General features: G+C 42.1%; 1 protein-coding gene across 1 annotated transcript in view; it reads left to right on the top strand.

Annotated features, from left to right (window-relative positions):
• The first annotated feature begins 245 nt into the window (after positions 1 to 245).
• LOC111872953 (pickpocket protein 28) overlaps positions 246 to 13722 on the top strand; it is a 32686-nt gene continuing 19209 nt past the window's right edge. The window contains exons 1-3 of the mRNA XM_023867272.2: positions 246 to 278; positions 7309 to 7380; positions 9164 to 9341. Coding sequence (XP_023723040.2) covers positions 7372 to 7380; positions 9164 to 9341 — 187 coding nt within the window. The 5' untranslated portion in view covers positions 246 to 278; positions 7309 to 7371. The remainder of the gene's footprint in view (positions 279 to 7308; positions 7381 to 9163; positions 9342 to 13722) is intronic.

Raw genomic sequence — 13722 nt, 5'->3', positions numbered from 1 at the left:
GGTCACAGATTTGTATATGGACGCGATGCTAACCGATACGGCCTTGCGTGTAGTTCAGTTACTCCTGCTATCGTGTGATAAAACAGCCACTAAGTAACCTGACATTATTGCTTTTGTGTGTTCAGGTATTGACTAGTGAACCAAAAGTGTGCTATAACGAGTTGCAGGCCATTAATGTGGAAGAAATCGCAGAGATTACTGCATCCATAAAGAGAAATGGCAACTTCAACTAGTAATAGCGCGTCGGTAATGGTAACTAGAATGGAGCAGATAATCAGGTAAGACACTGGCGATTTCAGAAGATAGCACTATGGTGTTAACGAAATAAATCATCCGGCAATTACTTGGAGATCTTACGAGGTTGTTAAAAACACACTGTGAATGTAAAAACGGAACAAGTTCTCGTGTGTAAGTGCATAGGCATCTTAAAATAAAAAAGTTTTCCTCTGCTTTATTAAACATCGCGCCATTAAGATTTGTGTGTGGGAGGGTGGGGGGAATCAGAGGTATAACTCCGCGTATATGGATACATAACTCGGCATTAAGCTGGGGCCACAGGAGCGCACAAAATGCGTCCGTTGTAACGAACGTACTTTATGACGGACGTTGCTGAGGACACCACACAGCTGCAGAATGCGGTGCGTAGTTTTTTGTCTGCAATGGAGCCAGAAGAAAGCGTAGCATTCGCCTCTCTTGTGTATTTCTACAACGGACGTCACGACGTTCTTTACAATGGATGCATTTAGTGCCCTTGTGTGGCCCCAGCCAGATGGAGCTGGGTGGTCAGATTCGCTCTTCGGTCGCTTTATATCCATGGACAAAGCGCCAATACTCATTGGATAGGTGGATCCCAGAACTGGCACGGGTACTGTGGAGAAGAGAAAGTCGCTTATCCCTGCCAATAACACAATCCCGATCCTTCGGTCCTCGAACCCGAGTCCTGGTCGCTATACCGACGAAGATATCCCAGAAGAAAGCAGTCTTCTGGGATTTGGCACCGTGTATATGTGGTGTTAACCGACGTTTCGGAGGAACGTATCGCCCCCATCTTCAGGGTAGAAGAAAAAGTATAAGAAATCTGCAAGCGACAACACCGTGAGAAACGGTAAAGCAGACTGTCTGCAGATTTCTTATACTTTTTCTTCTACCCTGAAGATGGGGGCGATACGTTCCTCCGAAACGTCGGTTAACACCACATATACACGGTACCAAATCCCAGAAGACTGCTTTCTTCATAGTCACCGCCGTGAAAGCCTCAAATCTTAAGAAGATATCCCAGTTTATGACCTTGTTAAACCGTACTATAAATAGTAATGGAATAAGGAACCAGGTAATTAAGTCCATTTGATGTTCATGGGAAATAACAGGATATTTTAAGAACAAAGAGTGGTAAAATAATTCGTTAAGATATTACAATCTTATTAGCTCGCACTGTGGCAAAAAGAATGGATTGAGGTCTGATAAAAAGTAAAAGGTAAAAAAGGTAAAGACATCCGTATAATAAGGCTTGAAGGCACATAGAGTTGTGATACGTTGAGGCTCCCACATTTTCTAGATCTAGACAATCAGCTCACAGATGGCGCTGAGGTCAGCCCTACTCGCCCGTCGCCCTTTACCCCCCAGGAAGATTCCTGGTATTCAATTGTGTTAGAGGCTGAGTCGACCTCAGGGCCATAGTGCGGCTGGAAGGGTTAGGTCAATTGAAAAATCCCATTATCTCATCGGGATTTGAACCCGCGACCTTCTGGCTTGCAGCATAGTGCCTCAACCTGCTACGCTACCTCGTGCTCCCTTGATCAAAAAGTATGGAGACTTAATTCATTATCTCAGGTAAAACTGCACTGCGCAGAGATCGGACTGTGATAGACGTGTCCTAACACGTTATTCCATGGCTAGGCGTGTTTACAGCTCATTTCACTGCTTCAGTCGCTAGAAGCCTGCGTTGAACTTCAGAGCGTTTTGTGAGGTGTCGATTTGCCGATGCAGCACAGTGCAGTCAGTGCGTGCGTTGAAGTACGTGTACGTGAACACTGCAAAAATGGCAACAGAGACGTATCAGCTGTTGGAGATAACATTTTAACATGCAACAACGAGATGACAACGACTTTCGTAGCAGATAAGGCCGCGCCATAGCTCAAGCTGTTAGTAGCTGGCTTCCCACCGCGGCGGTCCGGGTTAGAGCTCGGATCTGATCAAGTGGGATTTGTGGTGGATAAACTGGCGCTGGGCAGGTTTTCTCCTAATACTTTGGTTTCCCCTGCCAATCTTCATTCCACCAAATCTCCATCATCATAATCACCCGGGGCAGGTACAATAGGCCAATCAGTGGCCGACGTGCCGAGTGGACTCAGCTGGACTCCACCTCCCACTATGCGAATTAATTAATTCGTAGCAGATACGTCGTTCTTGAAAGGGACGAATAATTGACGAAAGTAAGGAAACAGTAGGAACGATATTTTTAGCCCAAATTAGTATTTTTCGTAAGAAATGAAATAAGACAGACATTTAGTAAAGCGGCTGAAGAAGTAGACGTTACCTACGGCTCATATCAGGCTATTTTAACCGAACATTTGGGGAGCAGTCGCGCCTAAAGCCAGTCTGTTCCGCAACTACTGAAGCAAGAAGAACTCTGTGGTTTTAGCCCTCAAGCGAACTATACCGACGAAGCGACCACCGCTTGTCGGCGAAATTAGTGCTAACTTTAGCGGATAGAGGATGTCGCGTTGTCAGCGCAACGAATCCCCACGGTCGTTAGTTTCGGTTTTCTAGACTGGAGCCGCTATTTACTTGAAATAGCTCCTCAATTATCCTCAGGAGGCTGTGTGGACTCCGTTCTAGACCCACAACTTCTCAGAAAATCTGGTAGCGCCGGGAATCGAACCAGGACCTCTGGATCTGTAGCCAGGAAATCTGACCACTAGACCACAGAGGCGGTGAAGAATGAACGGAAATAAACTCCTAACATGTGAATTACGATCTGCTTGAATGTGCAGAAACCGATGGAAACCTATTACGAATATCACAACAGGCAACGAATTATAACCTCGAAACTGAGTAATAGTCATCATAATAGAAAACTGCTTTATCGCCATCACTGAAAACAGGTCTCCAAGTGCGTAGCAAAGCCAAATTGATGGCAGTTGCTTCCTTCCATTAAGCGGACGTTGTCAGCCTTAATATGTTCAAAGTCAGAAAGTAATGTACATTACGTGTTGAAGCTCCATGATACAGTTCTTTGTTTAAGATAGCTAAGGTGGGTATTCGGTGAAAGGGAAATTCATCAAGACATCGGATTCATCCATTCGACATAAATTATGAGAATTTTTAGATGAACGGAGGCACAAGAGAAGTGACCACATATTCGCCAGTTGGCTTCCTGTATCAATTTCTTGCTTACGACTCATAATAACGAAAATAGAAAGGAGAAAGATTCCACTGTGTAAACAATTGAAAATAGGGCAACAGGACAGCTGTTGTTGATTAAAAGACGTGGCCTGAGAGGTGCTTTCAGCACTGCCAGGAACGGCGGAATAAGTAAGTACATGCCGATACAGTTCTTTGTTTAAGATCGCTAAGGTGGGTATTCGGTGAAAGGGAAATTCATCAAGACATCGAATTCATTCATTCGACATAAATTATGAGAATTTTTAGATGAACGGAGGCACAAGAGAAGTGACCACATATTCGCCAGTTGGCTTCCTGTATCAATTTCTTGCTTACGACTCATAATAACGAAAATAGAAAGGAGAAAGATTCCACTGTGTAAACAATTGAAAATAGGGCAACAGGACAGCTGTTGTTGATTAAAAGACGTGGCCTGAGAGGTGCTTTCAGCACTGCCAGGAACGGCGGAATAAGTAAGTACATGCCGAAGGAACATATCTTGATGGCAACTAACTTCTTACCCTTGCAAATGTAGTATCGAGATGTTCACATATTCTCACTATACTTTTTGACCAGGTTGTCGGGTTAAGAAGTAACGGCTCATGAAGACACTGTTATGGACATTAGAAAGAAAGAAATCGTTAGGTACATAAGTCTTTGAAGACAGCAATACCGTTGTTAAGAGCTGGATACTTTGTCTTGTAAGTATACAGCGATCTTAGAAGATAGCGGTATGATTTGGTATAAAAACTGAATGATATCGGGTGAGTATAATAAAACAGTGTGGTTATAATAAAGAAATAAATCGGAAACCAGGTCAGGTAGTCATCTCTGAAGATAGAAATATTATTGTAAGAATGGCTTGAGGCTCTGTTGATGTCTTGATCTTTCCAAATTACCCACCTTCCATTATTGATCGTTCACCACTGGTTTACAGGATGGGTCACTGAGTAAATGCAAAAGATCGCAAGAAATAAATTATTAATTGCTCTGTGTTTGCAAGAACATGTCTTAGGGCCCCTGGGTAACTTTTACGTTAGAAAGATTCAGACAATCTTGATAACTTAGGGTTTTGATGAAGTATGTATATCCACGCAAGAGTCCAATTACAAGACTTCATTTTTGCTAAGTTATCATGCAATATTTCAACTGTCGTGACATCCGATGGCCGAACAGGTGAATATGTACATGTATATGCAACTTCTGACATTCACGTTCATCACAAAAAACTCATATTAATGAATACCTTAGACGGTTGGCGAACCTGCTCCGAATCTCACCTTCACAATCTTCTTCACAATTCCCATGTGAAATTTCATATCCTAACTAAAAGCAAACTATAAACATTAAGCATTGCCTCTCACAAGTTCTCCTACTAAATTACAACTCAGAGACTCTACAATTAATCACTAACGCCAAAGAACACGTTAGTTGATACAACGTGGTTAAAAATTTAATAAGCGTCTTAAATCATAATTTTGAGGCTGTGTGTATCTGTAGCCCTACTATATTCCAACAGCGTTTTCTGCATATTATTTCTAGAAAATTTTGTATTACACTTTGCTTACGGCGTATGTGAAGTGAACATAAATACATAACAGACTGGCAGAAGTGAATGTAAGTACATAAAAAGCTGGAAGAAGTGAACATAAGTACATAAAAAGCTGGCAGAAGTGAATGTAAGTACATAACATACCGGCTGAAGTGAATGTAAGAATATAACAAGCTGGCAGCAGTATAATAGAAGTGTGAATATATTAGCTGAATAGAAAATCAAGTGCGTATATTGATAGTCATTATATTGTAATATATATGAATTGTATTGTAGTATATATTGTAATATATGAATTCATATATAAGCCGGTGACGGTAGCCGAGCGGTCCAAAGCATACACTGTCTTCGCTCGCTCGAAAGCCTGTATCGTGAGTTCGAATCCCACTCAGGGCATGAACCTCTGGTGTTTGTGTGTGTGTGTGTGTGTGTGCGCGCGGGCGCGCGTTTTTCTCTGCTTGTGTAAAGGTAGAGGCCTTACGACGTGCAGATTACCCACCCGAGGTGTCCTACCGAATGTCTAAGATCTAGTAAACCGAAGTGAAACGGAGAGTTTCATGGAGGTAGGCCAAGGCCCATATTGGGGCTGTAGCGCCAAAGGAGAAAAATTAATTCATAAATAAAGCGCAATTCAATAGTTTAAGAATATTCGTTAATGTGTACTGCCTGATGATGACTTTATAAGCTGAAAAATGTAGCGCATTGCCATAGTATTAAGACCAATAAACTCACTATTCACAGTGAGATATGAATAAGATTTTGATAGTTGTTGTGCCGAGAAGGAAACCAAGTTATATAGAATAACACAACAAGATGCATTCTTTGAAAATCATAATCCCCGTCCGTCTCAACACACTTAGCCCAGCAGTCCACAAGCTTCTTCACGTGTTGATGAGTGAGAAGCATCGCAAGCACCGCATTTTTCACTTCTTGGTCACTGGTGAAGTGACAGGCTCTCAGAGCGTCTCTGAGGGAGCCAAACAAATGAGGATCAGGAGCCAGATCAAGACTATACAAAGGATTCTTCTACACCTCAAACTTCAGCGGAGTGAGTAGCAGTGTGCGGACGGACATTATCGTGCAACATTGGAACGCATTTCCACAAGAGACCTCGGCGTCTGGTTGGAGTAATTGGTTTCAGCTAGTCCCGAATCATCTCACTATAACGGACACTTTTTACTGTTCTTCCCACTCTTGGTAGTGTTCCAAAGAGGGCCCTTTTGTATAAAAAATGTGTAATCGATTTTCTCACCATTGGTTCAGTTTTGAGATTCCTTTTGATTGGCCATGTCACGTGTTTCCATCCAGTGCTCTAGAGTTTGCTTTATGGAGCATAACGGTGCATCCATGTCTCGTCCTCAGCGATAATGCGTCTAAAAAACGTCTCCTTTGTTACTATAGATTCAATAGGCCTTGGCAGATTGTCAAACCGTTGTACTTGCGTTCTCCTGCAAGTCATTCTGGGACCCATACCGCAAATAGTTCTGTGCTACTGCTTTTGAACATGCTTATCCATTCGTACACACTTCTCTGCGGTAAAACACGGGTTCCATACTGTGTTGAAAGTCAGCGAAGAATTTCTGACCCTGGTACATCTTCAGGCCACAAAAATCATGTGTCTGCACGCTGTTCTTCTTTGATACGCATGGAAAGAGGAGGGACCATATAACTGCTGAGCTGGCAATAAAGCTGCCGGGTAAAGGTCGAAATTATTTCGCAATTACGTAGGAAGTTCGTTCTTCTACATGCGCGCAAAGTAAACAGTGCAGCCGGCACAAGCTTTAAAGTAAATCATCGCAGACTTTTTGACTCACCTACACAAAAAAGATCAACACTCCTCTTATTCCGCCTATATATATGTGTGTGTGTGTGTCTGTGTGTGTGTCAGGAGTCATATTTCATAGCAGTATGTATAAATAAGGACATATTATATCAGTTGCTCACTTAAGCATTTTACATTTTACGAAAATCGACGGTTCATTGCCATGTCCACAAGACCTCGCCACTAGTCCCTATCCCGAGCCAAAAGAATCTACCCCATGCCATCCTATCCCATTATTTAAGATCGACTTTTTACAATATTATATTTAAGCATCCTGTTGCACTCTACACGATAAATATCAACGACAGATATCAACGAGGTAGATGTTGATAATAACGAAGAAAATAACAATGTGTTTTTTAAATGTTAAATTTTAGACTGGGTTCAGTTTGGCAGCAACGTAAGAGTATACACCTGATGATGGCCGTTAGAGGCCGAAACATGTAGTGTAGAAGAGAACAAGATCAGACATATAATATATATTGTTTGCACTTGTGACGGAGTTTGTATCATTTATCGACTTTATTATTTTCCTCCCACCTACGTCTAGGTTTCTCTCTAGTGGTCTTTGTCGTGCGTCTCCTTCTTTCTGGATTTCCCACCAAAACCCTGTATGAATTCGGTAAGTGTTATTTCGCAATTGTATTGCTATTAAGTTATCCACTCCCTCATACGCCTTCATGGCGTGATGCTTAATTAGTTAAGCATAGGGACAACTTTACTTTTACCTACCTAATATAAACCTGTCCCCTGATAACAATCCACGTCTCAGCACTATAAGTCCATTTATCCAGCCATCCACACTTCGGGGTGCTTTGGCATGACCTCTTCAAGGGACAGGAAAAAATCGCGGCGCACTGGAACATTTTCTCACCAGATGCCTCAAATTCGTTGACACTGATGGCAGCAAAACTTTCCCCTTTAAATTTCATGTGGCTTTATGCCATCGTAATAATTGATATAAAAGACTTCTGTCTCCAGACGAGTGGTTATCATGCTGGCAGATGTGATATTACTGTACATTTCTACATTATTGTGACTGCTGAGATCGAATCCAGAGTCTTTTGAAATAGGCTACCACGCTGAGCCACCAAGAAAATATTTCGTTACTGAAATAGTTTAAAATTGTTCTCCTACAGCACTGGCCCGACCAGAATCTTGGAGTCAGTACCAGAAAACATAATTTACGTCGACTCTGCTTAAGAATACTTTATCAAATACCTGATGCTGCAAACCTTCAGTTCTGTAACAGGTTTCAATACGTGTAGTTCATATTATAACACATTTGTAAGCGCGGAAATCTACTTCAGAATAGGTCGAAAAAATTTTACATGAAAATAATCTCTGCCATTTAGATTCTAGTTGACTGGTTGACTGGCTGATTCATTCCTAGATTACTTACAGACGCTGTTTCAACTGTAGAAGTTATCTAGCTTGGAATGAAGTAAGAAGACAATATTGGAAACCTTCAGTATAAATGCGTATAATTCGAAGTTTCCGAAACTTTGAAAAAACTGTCTCCCATCCTATGCACAGAAGACAAAGACAGTGTGTTCCTCTGAAACTTCGACAGCTTCGTCCTTTCATATGCGGCGTTTCATCCCCAAAAACACAGTGCCGTGAAAAACTACACTCTCATACGACTCACTGATGTGGAAGGACATGGAGAGGAGAGGCAGAAGCCTCTTGCAGAAGCTATAAGTGCCGAACGTCGCAGCTGAGTGGTTAGCATTCCTGTTTCGTATTCGGGAGATCCCTAGTTCATGTCTAGACCGAAAAAAAACTCCTTTCCTGTTTGAGGTTATTTGTTATGCCTCCTGGTTTACCTCAGTCCTTGCAGAAAATTCCTGAGACATTATGATCACTTCCTTTCAGATCATTTCCAATTAACTGTTCACTTCAGTGTAGCCGCTATTTACTTATCCCTGCCTCCTCTTGATGTGACATACCAACTCCTAACTCGGACGAAAGAATGTAACACTGTTGTCAGATGTTGATTTAAAGTCCAAATTTCGAGGCGTGAAAATTCATTCGGTAATGTTATTGCAATGGAACAGTGTTCGCAGGTAAAACATACATAACTGGCAACGCAGCTGGCCAACACATGACTATCGGCCATTGTCATTTCGAGTGGATAGCGCAGACGTCACTCTTTGCCAGTGCTGTTTTGAGGCGGACAGAGTTGTGGGCCGAACGTTAATCATCTTATCACGCAACGCCATATATCTGAGCTACTGAAATCACCCCTAAAACCCCAAGATTAAGTACAAATAACTTAAAGTTTTATCTCGATTTTTCTCATAGGGCTTGACGGAAAATAAAGACATTCCGTGTAGCAGGCGTAACTGCAGAGATTTCAAATACAAAAGCCCTACTTTGTACCACTGTGATAACCTGTCATTTAGTTACAGGAGATGAACTCGGAGGGTCGAGCAGAAGACAGGCTGAAGAAAGCTGGAGATCACTACATGGTTATGGAGCATACCATAAGGGGAGATAACCATGCCAGAAGACGTGACCATGGGCTGCAGTACAGGCAACAGATCCACACGATCGGCGGCGGCCTCGGTAATTTTCACTTTGGTAAGCGGTTACAGTAAAACTCGTCTATAGCGGAACACCAAGGAACCTGAAAATGTAGGATTTAAGGTTCTCAGAGCGGTGGTTAAGAAGAGTACTATCTTATGGGATATAACGCCTTGTAGTCTGTTGAAAGTCAACCAACGTTTCAGAGGAACATATCACCTCCCCCTTCAGAGTCGAAGAGTAAGCAAATGGCGAGTAACTTGAAACATCGGTTGACTTTCAGCACACTACATGGCGTTATATCCCAGAAGAAAATTCCCTTCGGAACTAAAAGTGTTTCCGTTTCTGTGTGCTTGTTACAAAATAGAAAATACATAGCCTAAACTCTTAGAGGCCTACATGTGACAATATCACAAGTCAGAAATCCACTAAAACTTTTTATTTTTATTCTTTCTTTTCGTGGTGCCTGCAGAGTAAATTAGAAAAAAAAAATCACCTTTTAGCCTCACAAATGAGAACCGCAGAACCGATTTCCATTCTTTCTAAGGGACCCTAAAGAGGTGTCTTCCCCAAATCACTTGAGGGCGGAAACAAATCCAGTTTCGAAAACGTAGTTTCTAGTTTCTAGAATACAGGGCGATGGACAAGGTCCAAACCCCCAGTAATTCTATTTTCACGACATTTTGGAGTTTTGCAGAACATTCACAGATACAATTCAATTTTGGTTAAGGTCAGACAACAATAGCCGATAATTAATAAGAAGATTATTCAAGTAACCCAATAGACATGTATCGGAGCGGAACAGCTATTCTAATATACTTTTCTGTGAGTTCCTGTCAGTCTCTCCAGGCAAATGATGTGATAGTGTTTAAAATAGGCAATGACCACTTTCTCTCATATCCTTCTCGATTCTCTATTCAGTCGCCATTTCATTTAGTGTTATGCAATGGTGATAGACGCGAAGTCCGTTCCGGACAGTAAGTAAAGCACATACAATAATTTCATACATTTCTGAATATCTTCATATGTCCCTTTTTATTGCTAGTGGGGTGGGACTAAGTCCCTTGTACTGCGGCCACTTCTTGCCTATTGTACCAGTCCCAGATGATAGGTGAGGGTGAATGTGGAGCAATTGGTGGAATGAAGATTGACAGGGGAAACCGAAGTACTCGGAGAAAACCTACCCCAGCGCCTCTTTGTGCACCACAAATCCCACTTGACCAGATCCGGGATCGAACCCGGGTCGCCGCGGTGGGAAGCCAGCGACTAACCTCTTGAGCTACGGCGCGGCCCAGGTGAGGGTGATTGTGGAGCAATTGGTGGAATGAAGATTGGCAGGGGAAACCGAAGTACTCGGAGAAAACCTTCCCCAGCGCCTCTTTGTGCACCACAAATCCCACTTGACCAGACCCAGGATCGAACCCGGGCCGCCGCGGTGGGAAGCCCGCTTGAGCTATGGCGAGGCAAATCAAAGACAATACTACTCACGTTCCTGAATCTCCTCATGGGACAATGTCAGAATCAAGAGCGACGCTGCTTTGCTGTGCAGACGCAGGAGCTCGGAGGTAGCTTCCTACACTTACAGAAACTATCGTCTCCTCAAGCGGTAATGCTATTATTCGGGAGGTGCTCGTTTCGAATCTCCGCTCTCCCGACTGAGGTTTTCATGTTTTCTCTCAGTTCCTCCAGCCAAGTGCAGGACTAGTACCCCAAAGAGGCCAAGACTCTTTCATTCCTAATAGATTTCAACTCATTAATTTATCAATCCCGATGAAGTCAATGGATTTTTCAATTTAGCTAATCCTTCCAGCCGCACTACAACACTAGGGTCGACTCAGCCTCTAACAAAAATGAGTACCAGGACGCTTCCTGGGGGATAAAGGGCGGCCGGCGCGTAAGGCTGACAAACTTACCCCCATCTATGAGCAGGCTGTCTAGAAACTGTGGGAGCCTGGACGTCTCACAGCCCTATGGGCCTCCACGGCCTGTTACAGGGATAACTTTACTTTTCTTTCTACCCTTCGACACCGGACCCTCTAGCTACAGAAAAATGTGTGGTATAGTCCTCACAAAATACATATTTTTTTCTTGATTCTGTAATTACTACAACTACTATATAACTTCTAGTTTTTCAGCCATGATATGTATAGAGTGGCCGTCTTGTAGTGCATTCAATTTCACCTGTCACTTCACAACATGTTTCGGCAACATAGTGCCATCATCAGGTGTCCCAATTACGTCAATCTATTGCATTGCTTGCCCTCATATGTTTTCACAACACCATTAAAAAAGTATTTAAAAAGTCCGTATTTGTCAACTATGATAAATTTACACTCGCTAAAACTTGTTAAGATAATTCATCTTATTTGTCTTAATTAAAACTTGCATGCGGTTCGTTCACTACGGGGTCGTTTTTCTTATTTTCTGTGTAAACAGCGTCTTGTGATGTGTGTTCCCTTCTTAGCTGCGAGTGTTGCAATAGATTGACGTAATTGGGACACCTGATGATGGCACTGTGTTGCCAAAACATGTTGTGAAGTGACAGGTGAAATTGAGTGCACTGCAAGACGGCCACTCTATACATTTCATGCATGAAAATCAGTGCAACAGGACGCTAAAATATAACATAATTTCTAGTTATTGAAATTAGCCCGAGGGCGACAACGTAAATTCTGACGAGACAAATGTGGCGGAAGGAGCGTCGGTTTTATCTAAGCATTTGCGAATGCGTTGCAAATTTATCAAATCAATTGAACATTCATAGGAATTAATATTAATATTAAATGGTAATTTTCTTCCGTCAGTTCGGACACTGCATATTTTTGAGAAACATTGACCTGAATATTACTAATTTATAAGAGGACTTCCCCCTGTTCTCACATTCCTTTTACCTGTCTGTCACGCGAAATGTTTCCGAGAATATAAAACCTATGTGTCTGACAAATTATTTCCCGTGAATAATGGATCTTTTTGGGGTGTGTGTGGGTAACAGTGTACATAACGAACGCAGGTGACAAGGTTTGACACGAAGCGAATGTTTCAATTGACTTTTCTTGTTAAGCTTGCTCCAGTTTTGATGGAATGGAGAGAACACACGAAACGCATGGTTTTTTTCGGAAACATTTCTCTGATCAAAGATACGCAATAAAGGTCGCGACAGATTTACTCAGACACGTCTTCTTTAGTAATAATTCTTATGTGAACAATATTAATATTCGTAACTTGTGTATGCTCAATCCTCTTTCAAATTAAATTATCCGACCCTTGTTTGGTGTTCCAGTTTTTCCATAATTCTGGCGGCCTAATTTGTATCGGCCTACAACTTGTAGTTAAATTTTCTGTATGTCTAAGCAAAATTAAAACCACCAGTCTCCCCTTATTCTATGGATCTGCCTGTCTATCTGTTGCCAAGAGACCATATGTGGTGTAATGCATAGTGAGATCTACTTGTATGCATCACTTGTTTCTTTAAGTACTATACACTTTCTAGGTTATAAAACAAGACATTTGCTATTTACATTATTTGTCGGAGAAAATCTACCCCAGAACCAATTCGACCATAACATATCCTACATGACCTGACCTGTGATCGCACCCCGGTGGCCGCGGTGCGTAGCAGGTGACTAACTGCCGGACCTATGGTCAAAGTAGATTTTACTCAGAAATGCAGAGAACAAAAAAAATATGGAAGAATAATTTGCCTCCGAACGTTTGACTTGTGATGAACAAATCCATCTCTAATATGAAGGCCACAGGTATAAAATAAAAAATATTTATCATATGATCAGCCAGAAAATTAGATATCTATGAATTTATAATTTTTTCCAAACAAAATCTAGTACAAATTTTCCGACCTCATCGTATCAAACTATAATTTTTTTGTGTTGAAGTGGGCCCCTTGTCACCACGGCGTAGCACGTCCTTGGATTGCGGACGGTGGAAGAGGTCTGTGGATATGCAGAATAACTGGGAATACGTTCATTAGGCAGACACTGATAGCTGAACAGGGAGATCCTCCAATCTTTGATTTGGGTGGGCGACTAACAACCTCCCTAAATGATATAACCATGTTACGAAATGCCACAATCAGACTTTGGAGGATTCTTTGACATGACCTAGGCAATTGAAATATGAAATTATCTGTAAAAAACGATAAGTTATTGGCCGGATTTAACTGGCCTAGGTCAGGGTCCAGTGGTAGACTCATAGAAACACGAAACACTCCCTAACACGAGTAATTCCTTCATGACCAGAGTGTGTCAGTTTCTCAACGCGGTTTCGGTTCATGAATTTCGTGTTTAATAGACGTACTCTCAACCCCAGCCCATGTCTGCTGCCCGAGATTACAGCTGAGCCCACCACACTTGGGCTCCTTCTCCACCATTAACGCGCTGTGCCATAGTGACGATGGGTCCGCTTAAAGGAAGAACAGCGAATC

This window comes from Cryptotermes secundus, unplaced genomic scaffold (genome assembly GCF_002891405.2).
Source record: "Cryptotermes secundus unplaced genomic scaffold, Csec_1.0 scaffold407, whole genome shotgun sequence".
Taxonomy (NCBI): Eukaryota; Metazoa; Arthropoda; class Insecta; order Blattodea; family Kalotermitidae; genus Cryptotermes; species Cryptotermes secundus.
This window is presented reverse-complemented; position numbering and strand designations above follow the sequence as displayed.